The 11,044-nt window shown below is 44.3% G+C and overlaps 1 protein-coding gene across 1 annotated transcript; it reads left to right on the top strand.

Moving 5' to 3' along the window:
* The first annotated feature begins 379 nt into the window (after nucleotides 1–379).
* Nucleotides 380–4,265, top strand: rrp36 (ribosomal RNA processing 36). Its single transcript, XM_079730053.1, has 8 exons — nucleotides 380–575; nucleotides 692–1,161; nucleotides 1,583–1,718; nucleotides 2,355–2,421; nucleotides 2,798–2,902; nucleotides 3,194–3,268; nucleotides 3,546–3,663; nucleotides 3,895–4,265. Exons 2-8 carry the CDS (start codon nucleotides 732–734, stop codon nucleotides 4,044–4,046), a joined length of 1,083 nt encoding a protein of 360 aa, XP_079586179.1. The 5' UTR covers nucleotides 380–575; nucleotides 692–731; the 3' UTR covers nucleotides 4,047–4,265.
* Nucleotides 4,266–11,044: the final 6,779 nt, after the last annotated feature.

The following is an 11,044-nucleotide window of genomic DNA, read 5'->3' as shown; positions in this document are numbered from 1 at the left end:
TTCCATCAATCAATATGTATATGTATCATCTATCGATTTTCTACTGTTCTCTGTCTTACTTACGTTCCAAAGAGAGCCATGTTACTTGCGTTGTATACGAATACAAAACCAAATATCACTGTTTATTCAGGTGGTATCGTGAATAAAGAACGAAATGTACAGCCTCAATAAACCTCGAACCAGCTGCTCGGATTTACTGAGGAGGCGCACACACGAACTCTGGAGAACACGTGAATGGCAACACGCAGACAATGTAAAACACGCCAATAAAGCACATCTTATCTTATTTGTGATTAAAGGTTTCGCAGTGCTGCCGCGGGTCACCGCTAGACGGCAGCACCCGCTTGAGAGGATCAGCTGACCACCGGCTTCCCGGAAGTGAAGGAAAACAAGCTTCCACATGTTGGAAGAAGAGCTATACATTTAAGTTTTGGTATTTTCATTTATTTATATTAAATTGACTCATTAATTTATAGTTCTTAAGCCTTCGGAGCTCTAGTGGTATATTGTGTAAGGTTATTCTGCGTATTTTTGATTCGCGATGGACTCATACCTTAAAGCCAGTCGCTAACCAGGTGAGATCGATACTACATGGTTCTGCTTTTGTGTTTAGTGTAAGAATCGCTTTAATGGTTAAAGCCATGTGTTCACACTGTTGAGTTGATTCCTTAAGTTGTCCTTTAATCCTTAGAACACTGCGGAGAAGCTGTCGGTTGTTATAAATAATAATCATGACCAGCATACCCAAGAAAGCCAAGCTGAAAAGTGGCGATAAAAGTAGCATTGTGAGGAAGAAGATGGAGGAGACGGCGTTCTCAGGCGACAGCGAGGAAGAGTCCGATGTCGAAATGGAAGCAAACTTCGCGCTTCTGACCAAGAACAGGACGATTATGGGGGAGGAAGAGGAGGGTGATGAAGGTAGCGCATCTAGTGGTGAGGAGGAGAGTGGAGAAGGTAGTGATGAAGAAGAGGAGGACCGGGGAGAAGGAAGTGATAAAGAGGAGGAAGAGCGGGGAGAAGGTAGTGGTGATGATGAGGAGGAGCATGGAGAAGGTAGTGATGAAGATGATGAGGGTGAGAGCTCGGAAGAAGATGATGGAAGTGGAGAGACGAAGAAGGTGGACGCTGTAGGAAACGCACACACTGAAAAAGATGTGAAAGGTGAGTTTAGGTTTTGCTCAACACCGCATAAATGCATCTGCTATTTATAAGTTATATATTCTAAGTTATTAATAAATATACTTTTTTATTATTTAAGATAATTAAGATGTACTTCATCCCAGGCGGAACATGAGCTGACACATTCGAGGACAGTGTGTTTACGTCATAGATGGACCCTGCAGTCCAGTTTACAGCTCATCCCGTGATATTTTCACAACACTGTTGTAAAGGAGGTGACGTGAGTCACCTCCGTTCTGCGAGTTATCGCAGAACTTAAACTATTTTGAGTCACCGCCTGTGGCGTAAATAATTTCCATACTATTTCCATGAGTGCGTTCAGTCAACGCTGTGGTCCAAACCATTCCCTCTTGAACTCGTGCCCTGGTTGCTACGGTCCTCTGAACGATCCCCTCTGTTCCAGAGCTGTCCACCATGTCCTTTGAGGAAATCCTGAAGCTTCAGCAGAAGGTTGGGATGAAGGCCTACAAGAAGATGGCCCACGGCTCCACCGTCAGCCCGCGGGCCCGCAGAGGAGAGAAACGCCTCAACAAGAACAGGTGACCTTTGACCTTCTGATGCTGAGTCCACACACCCCACGGTCGTGAAGATCCAAACTTGGAGACACAATGCATCTGCTTCTTTGCAGAGCGGCCTGCATGTGTACTTGGATGTCATCTTACCCTTACACAAGGGGGCAGCATAGCCTTTCAGACCACAAATATACATGCACCTTTCATAACGTCATGGAAGACATCTCCATGGAAACCAACCCTGTTTTACATCGCCGTGGAAACTGTTTCATAACTTTATATGTAGTCACTGAAGGTCTAGTCAGTGTAACTATGTACACTAACCATCCACTAATACATCAGACCTACAGAGTTATTTGAGTATCTTACCATGTAGAAGCAGGAGGGGTTAAGGGGCATCTTGCTCAAGGATGGCTACTGGTCAAACATGGGGATTGAACCCTGAACCCTCTTGGCTGGGTGTCCAACACCCTGACCACCAGACTGTCCTGTGTTCCTGTGCTGTAGAACCATAGAGAACGTCCTGACCACTAGACTGTCCTGTGTTCCTGTGCTGTAGAACCATAGAGAACGTCCTGACCACTAGACTGTCCTGTGTTCCTGTGCTTTAGAACCATAGAGAACGTCCTGACCACTAGACTATCCTTTGTCCGTGTGTTCCAGGCCCATAGAGATTTCCTCCAAGCGATACGTTCCATTCCTGAGGGAGGTGGTGGCAGTGAAGAAGAGTGTGAGTGTTCTAAAGCTGGTCTTCCATTCAGGAATTTGAGATCTGCTCGGTATTACAGAAGCAAGGGAAGCCTTGTTTATTATTACTATAATTACCATATTATATTATGCTTATATCATACCAAGCTTTTATATTATAATATAAATAACTACTATTTTAATAATAATTCTACCTTTGATATTGTATAATCAGTTATTCAATTAGTATAATACCTCCTATTTATGATATTGTAGTAAGGGCCGTAATGGCCTCGTGTATTGGTGTGGTGTGTCCTAATAAGAGCTGTTCTGTTCTAATATGACCTGGTGTATTGGTTTGGTGTCTTCTAATAAGATCTGGTGTGTTGTGTCCTAATATGACCTGATGTGCTGTGTAGGTGAAACGAGACCCTCGCTTCGACGACCTCTCAGGAGAATACAAGCCGGAGATCTTCGAGAAAACCTATCGCTTCATCAATGACATCAGAAGCTCAGAGAAGGAGGTGTGTGAGGACGCAACCAGTATAAACCAGTTTCAGAAGTCACAGATAGTTTCAACCAAAGTTCCCATGTCACATTGCTATTATCCAGAGGGGAATTTGTAGAATATCCACTAACCCTCAGACTCCACAAACTGCTAATGAGATGTGTTTGTAGTAACACAAACCACAGCATGATGTTGGGACGTCCCTGGCGACCCATATTGGAAATCTTGTCTGACCGTTGGTGATCAAACCTGTTTCAGTCTGTGTGTGTGTGTAATGAGTGTGTGTGTGTGTCCTCTTCATCCTCAGGCAGTAAAGAAGATGATGAAGTCGTCTCGGCGCCCCTCCAAGAAGGAGGAGCTGAAGAGCCTGTTTCTGAGGATGGTGAGATCACATCCTGTCTCATACATCACGTCCTGTCGCATGCATCACATCCTGTCTTTATCTGGTGGTGAGGTCACATGACTGATACATCACATCCTGTCTCATACAGCACATCCTGTCTTTATCTGACTCATACATCACATCCTGTCTATCTGTGATTTCTCATCTATAGGTCTTACATTTTATTGTTCATAAATCACTTCTGGTCATTGGGTGTGTGTGTGTGTGTGTGCGTTGATCAAGTGACATCTGTTGATCACATGACTGTGTTTTGCAGGAGAACCAGGAGCGGTCCAGAAGGAGCCAGGAGGCGCAGAGGGAGAAGGAGCTGGAGTTCAAGAGGAAGCAGAAGGAGCAGGCAGCCCAGGGCCTGCAGCCCTTCTTCCTCAACAAGGGTAGGTGGAGCCCACACAGGCCACGCCCACTGATACCATGCCCTAACAGCGCATGCCCACACAGACCAAGCCCCCATGGTGTACACACTGTCTCAGTTTGGGTCTGGGGGGCTCTATAGAGGCTGGGAGGCTATACCTTTTGAGGCTATATGGTTGAGTCTGGAGGGCTTTGTGGTAGAGGCTGAGGGCTCTTATGTTCTGACCTCTCTGTCCCCCCCCCCCCCCCCCCAGGCGAGCAGAACAAGCTGCAGCTAGCGGAGAAGTACGAGCAGCTGAAGAGGAGCGGCAAGCTGGAAAACTTCCTGACCAAGAAGAGGAAGAGGAACGCCACCAAGGACCGCAAGAAGCTGCCCTACCAGAACTACAAAAACCAAGACCAATAGTCAAACCAGAACTACAATCACCAGAATCCCTAGTTACACCAGAACTACAAACCCAAGCCCCACCAGAACTACAAACCCCATATCTTTATGTGTGTGTTTTGAAGGGCTACGAACCAGATGTTGAAGTGAGCAAACTTCTGGAACTCCGTTTGAAACGGGTCAGTTGTTCATGTTACACTTCACTTTATTCAGTCAATTTTTCAAATAAATGTATTAAAGTACCTATTTTCTTTGTGTGTGAATATGTATTCATTGTCTATGTAGCAATCTGTGTGTTTGGGTGTATGAATCGGTGTGTGTGCTATCAGGGCTGAAAAGATCTTGAACGTTTGCATTCACCCTCCCTTCTTATGAAGCCCCCCAGACCCACTCCCATTTAATGCCCCCCCCCCCTCTAATGCACCCATGTTGTGCTACTGGTAGTGGACTACCAATTCGCTCCGTGCACAATATGGCGACCGTTGACATTCTAACTTGAGCGTGTGGGCCAGTACTTCCGGTCCAAACTTCCGGTGATCTGACAGCTACAGCGAAACAGCGAGAGCTTGTTTGTCTACCAAAGAGTTAGTTTACCAGAGGTACTTTTTTTCTGTTACACAATGAGTGTTTTTAGGATTCGAGGGAGGCGACTTGCCTTTCAAAGGGTGATAGCCTTAGGACTTCATTGTTGTGTGCCATTGTGTACCGTTTCGTCACGGCACAACAAGAAAGTTAGCTTTCATTCATTCCCCGTTGGCGCTGCGGTACGGGCTGAGTGGAGGCAGAGAATCCGGAGGGATGACTTAAACCCGACCAAAAACACCCGGGTCTGTAGTCAGCATTTTAACCCTTGCCTCCTACAGATGTTTCATGGCATTTTGGAGATTAATTGAACCTGTGACCCACAAGAAGATTCGCATAACCAGCGCCAAGACCGCCTCTGCCAGCATCAGAACAACGGTAGGTAATAAATGTGGTAACATGACGTGCATGCTAAGAGTTGTAGGTTTATGTAACACTGAAAATGGATAGGGTTGGGGTTAACTGTTTTATTTCATAACTGCCCCAGTTGGTTTGTGGAATTAACTACATAAAACTAAAAAGTAAAAGCCAACCAGCTAATATTTGTATTATTTTCTGATTTATACTCTGTAATATCAATCGCAAGGTAACTAAACAGAGGGTTTTGTTGTTATATCTCAACAGAAACTGAGACCCATTGACGAGTGTCTGCTGTTCCTGATGTACCTGTCAGTGGGTTTTCCTCTTAGGGACCTTGCAGAGGTTCAACATTCATCGCACTACTGCAGGTCGGATAATCTCTACATGGACCCATTTCCTGTACTGCCTGCTGGGAAGCAAGCGCCTTTGGGTTCCTCCAGAGATAGTGAAAGCTCACCTGTAGGGCTGCACGATTCAGGGAAAAATGTGAATCACGAATTTTTTGCTTAGAATCGATATCACCATTTTCTGCCACGATTTTTTTCTCACAAATAACAAAAACGCTTATTTTTTTTTAATTGCACACATGAACCATGACAACAAAAAAGTGCAGTATCAATCCTTCAGAGTGAGGTTTTCTCGACCTACAAATCACACACTACATTCAAGGCCATGGTTGGCATGGCACCCCACGGTGCTGTCACCTTCGTGTCTGGACTGTATGCAGGCTCCATGATTGATCCCGAGATCTTCAAGCTCTCAGGGATTGTGAAGCTGTTGAAGCCAGGTATGGCGATCATGGTGGACAAAGGATTTGTTGTGGACAACTTTGTTCCTTGTAAGGTTTACCGGCCTGCCTTCCTCAGCAACAAACAACAAATCAGTATGCAGAGGATGTTAGGCAGACACAGGTGATTGCACGTCTGAGAGTGCATGTGGAGAGGTGTATAAGGAGGGTGAAGGAGAACAAACTGTTCGACAAGGCCGTACAACTGTCTATATGGGAACATAGATGAGTTGTTCAGCGTGGCCTGCTTACTGGTCAATTACCAGAATGGGCCGTTGGTGAAGGCATGGGCAACTCAGAAATTAATTAAAGATCTTGCTTCGTAAACTAACATTGTTTTTGTCATTGTCATCATTACATTAGCTTTGGGTTTTGACTGACTTGAAATGAAAATGCACCAGAGATAACACTAGAATATGTAGAATTTAATAAGGAAAGAAACGCAGTGAAATGCAAAAGTGGCAGTGATTTTAAAATAAGGTGACAAATAGAATATAAATAAAATAACAATTAAACAAATTAGCTTTATATAGAATACAAATGTGTAACAATTTTAAAAACATGTGCAAAAAACAATAAATAGAGGTATACTGTACAGCAGTGGTTTTCAAATTGTGAGGCGCGCCTCCCCTGGGGGGCGCCAGAGTTCTTCAGGGGGGGAACGCGACGTGAGAAAATAATAAACCAGAAAAAGTAACAGAAAAAACACAGAGACGAAGACGTGCTGTATTCGAAATCGTTCCCTATTCACTCACTCGCTATTCCCTATATAGTGTTTATGATATAGTGCACTGTATAGGGAGCGAACACACGAGAATTCGGACACTACGCTGAACATTTATAAACGTCATTTGCGTCAGTAAATGCGCCGGGTGTTTGTGTGATGCAGACAGATGCGCCCACATCATGTAAACCAACCGGGCACCCACGAGGTCAGCTGGAGGTTGTATTGATGTTGAATTGACGTTGATCAAGATTCAACGTCCATCAACATGTAGGGAACAGAGGAGGGGGAAGGGGGAAGAGGAGGTTTATACCATAACATTATCGTAATGTTTCTGTCAGAGGGGACTGCCCAGTACAGCCGGTCTGCTACTTCTTCTCCTTGGAGTGGCCCAGTACAGCCGGTCTTGTACTGGTTATCCTAGGAGTGGCCCAGTACAACCCCAGTTTGCTTCTGTTTCTACTGGGAGCTGCCCAATACAACCACCTTCAAGGCTCACCCCTCATATCAGATGTGGTTGTGGTGGAGGGGGTCATATGACCTGCTCCCAGTGCTGAACTGGCCTGACCTGACCCCAGATGGAGTGGATCTGTGGTGCGTGTGTTGGTTTAAGTCCAACTCACTGCTGCTACCCCTCAGCAACACAGAAGACACACACACACACACACACACACACACACACACACACAGTAGAACGCACCGCCATGTACAGAGAGAAACACAACATTAGATATACTGAGAGAGGAGAGAAGGGGGGTAGAGGAGGGGAGAGGAGAGAAGGGGAGAAGAGGAGGGGAGAGGAGAGAAGGGGAGAAGAGGAGGGGATAGGAGAGAAGGGGAGAAGAGGAGGGGATAGGAGAGAAGGGGAGAAGGAGGGGAGAGGAGAGAAGGGGAGAAGAGGAGGGGAGAGGAGAGAAGGGGAGAAGAGGAGGGGAGAGGAGAGAAGGGGAGAAGAGGAGGGGAGAGGTAAAAGGGGGAGTGTCTCTGAAACAGAACAAAGGTGAGCTCATTATTATAGCTGGAGCAGCTCTGAGATAAAAACATCCCATAATTCCCTCACACACACACACACACACACACACACACAAAAAGCTATCACACACACAGACACACATACCATCACACACACACTGACGGTGACCAGCTATGGAGGACAGCTCTGTGACAAAGGTAGACACATACAATCAGACACACACGCACACACACACACATACGGTGTTGGGAACGCTACTTTAAAAAAGTTATTAGTTATAGTTACTCACTACTTGTTCCAAAAAGTAACTGAGTTAGTAACTGAATTACTCTAATACACTATAATAACAGTAACTAGTTACCAGGGAAAGTAACTATTTGCGTTACTGTAAAAAAAATAAGTTGCTATATGTCAAAGAATTTGGATTTGGATTTTTTAAATGGTTGAACTGCCCATTCAAGGCCCTGATATACTTCCAACTGAATTTTAATTTGCTTGGTTGCAAAGGCTGTGGAACATCTGCCGAATACTACAAAAAATGCCAATTTTTCATCGGATTGCTCCAGACTCGCCATTTCTGCTGTTTAATCGAATCAGTTTGGTGTGTGCGTGTACGTGTGTGTGGCGCGCGTGTCCTGGCGTGTGTAAAACACTGGATCCGATTGGCTAACATGAAACATGACTCTGCCTTAGCGTATCATAATCGCTTATCTCGTTGTTAACCCACCCGTGGGGTATTCCACGAACGGAGGTTTAACTAACATAGAGTTAACGCTGAACTCTAGGTTGATTGACCCTGAGCCAACTAAACCAGAGCTGTCGGTTCCACCGCACGGGTTGTGCATTACTTCAATCAACACGGGGTTGGTTAACACAGCCAAACCTATGAAGACGTGATGTATGGATCATGGAAACCCTGATCGAAATGGCGAAACGGGCCGCTTATTTCAATGAAATGGAACTCCAGGTTCTCCTGGAGAGCTATGACGAGGAGAAGGACATTATCACAAGAAAAGGGAACGCTAAAGCCTCTGCAACCCAGAGAACCAAAGCCTGGCAGCGGATCGCTGACCGCGTAAATGCGTTAGCTACATGTCAAAAGCATGATCCTTAATATTTGAGCCATGAATCTATTAATATCCCAGTTAAGCATTCTTAACGTTCATACCACATAACCCCTTTCTTCTAAAAAAATATGTACTCCGATGGCTCCCAAGCGGTCAGCGCATCAAGTAAAAATGAAGTATAAAAACATACAAACTGGTAAGCTTTTCCTACCATCGTATTGGTATATTTTGTCAGTCCAGCATTTAAATTGTCATACCATATTTGTCCCTCCTGCGTTTAAATAAGCCTTTTTTTTTAAGCCAATCGTCTAAAGGCCGGCAGTCGGCAGACAGGATCTGGCCCTCAAATTGTCTTGACCCTGGTGGAGGAGCTGGCAATATACATATATTCAGAGAATCGAGAATCTATATCTCTCAAGCAAAAAGTCATCCAGATACAGCAAGATGTCGAGCCGGTGGATTGCACGAATAATTTGCGCTCCGATATCAACAGGCCTCTCATCAAAAGGGCATGCCATTGTGAACACCTGAAATCTGCGGTGAACGCGGGTTTGTCCCAAAACCGGGTTATGTTCCAAACTTAACCTGCGCAAAACCTGCTCCGATCAGGTTTGATTCAGAGCATATGTTTCTATAGTAACTAACATACCGTGTTCATTTTGGAACGGAAAACCTATTGTTACCACAAACCCTGGGTTAACTTACCCGGTTATGTGATAAAAACCGGCTTTGTGGAATACCCCACTGGACTCCTCACTAGCAGTTTGTGTTTGGAGCCAAGGGTGCATTCGGATTACGCAGTTCAATTCAATCAATTAATAGTAACGCACCGCATTTAACATACAGTAACGGTAACGGCGTTGTAACGACGGAAACAGTAATTAGTTAGATTACTCCGTTACTGAAAAAATAACGGCATTACCTAACGCCGTTCGTTTAAACAGAGTTATTTCAAACACTGTACATATCACACACACACACACACACACATATACACTGTCTTGGTCTGGTTTTCTATGTGTTTAATACAACATGCATACCTAATTAATAACAGTAATAACAAACAGGGGGCCTGTCTGCCAACTTCATTAGCGTTTCAGTGAATTTGCCAAGAAGGCGTTAATTAGCAACAAAGACGAGCCCGCACAACGCGGGGCGTGCCTACTGTTTGGCTGTTTGTTAACGTGCGCTCGCGACCACGTGTGATGGCATGTCGTCGGTTTACCGTGAAGTGATTGTCAACAATGGAGCATACCGCGTGCTGCATATTCATCACCCAAATATTATTGGTGAGACGCACCGTCGCATGAATATAAAGGCTGTCCCGCCCCCTCTGTTTATCAATCAACTACGAAACGTGGTTGGTTAGCAGCAAGGACGGATTAACATGACCAAGGGCCCTGGACACAAACCAGCCATGGACCCCTACCAACACGCAAATACACGCACTAGCACACCGAATTTGGTCGCAAATAACTCATGCAATCCACAATCACACACATTATAATGAAGCGCGCAGCCAGAAGAGAGAGAGAGGGAGAGAGACTTAACGGCAGAACACGGAATCTGTCAGGTTTATTTCATGACTTTAAAAGCACCTGCTGACTTCCTCTAACGAATTAACGAGTCAAAAAGTTGAGATGGACGGTATTTGTTGTACCAGGGCAGTACTTTAGTGTCTTTTTCTTTCTCTTACGCTATGCCGACCCGCTTAGCACACGTTTCAACCTTTTTCATTGTGAAATTGACCGTTGACCAAGCACTACATTAACGTTCCGTCACATTAAAAAAATAATTAAATGTGATGTATTTATTTTGCAAATCAAAAACATTCAAATCCTTTTGACATTTTCTCGTTAATGAGTGTGCCTTAAGCAACAATATATTAAAAATTAAGCTGAATTATGACACAGCGACCAAAAACATTTCCAGAAGACCTGGAATTGTACTATTTCGATATAGTCCACAATCATGCATCAACATTTTAAATGTTTTTTTGGTTGTTATATTTGCAACATGGGCTTACAAATTATACTTACATATCAGAAACATTCAGAAAATCATTGGAAAAAATAAGTTTTTGCACTGTGAGAAATGTAAAAAACGAGAATATATGAGAATGTTGGAGCATCCACATCAATATCTTTAAGACATGTACAGCTTTGCAAAACCATGTGAAGGCAATGCATACAGGCCACTTGCAACAATATTTTAAATATTTTCTTCTCTATTACTCACAACTAGTGTTGGGAACGTTACTTTAAAAAAGTAATTAGTTATAGTTACTCACTACTTGTTCCAAAAAGTACCTGAGTTAGTAACTGAATTACTCTGGTTGAACTGCCCATTCAAGGCCCCGATATGCTTCCAACTGAGGCCCCGTCCGCACTAACCCGGGTTAATCTACAAACGCATAAATGTTTATCCGTTTAGCCCTTCCGTCCACACTAAAACTGAGAATTCCGACACTGAAAACGATACTTTTCGAAAATGATCGCTGAGGTGGATAAATGTGAAAACGCTGGG

Source organism: Pollachius pollachius (assembly GCF_949987615.1).
Source record: "Pollachius pollachius genome assembly, chromosome: 2".
NCBI classification, from domain to species: domain Eukaryota; kingdom Metazoa; phylum Chordata; class Actinopteri; order Gadiformes; family Gadidae; genus Pollachius; species Pollachius pollachius.
Note: the sequence above shows the minus strand (reverse complement) of the source record. Positions and strands in the feature narration are given on the sequence as shown.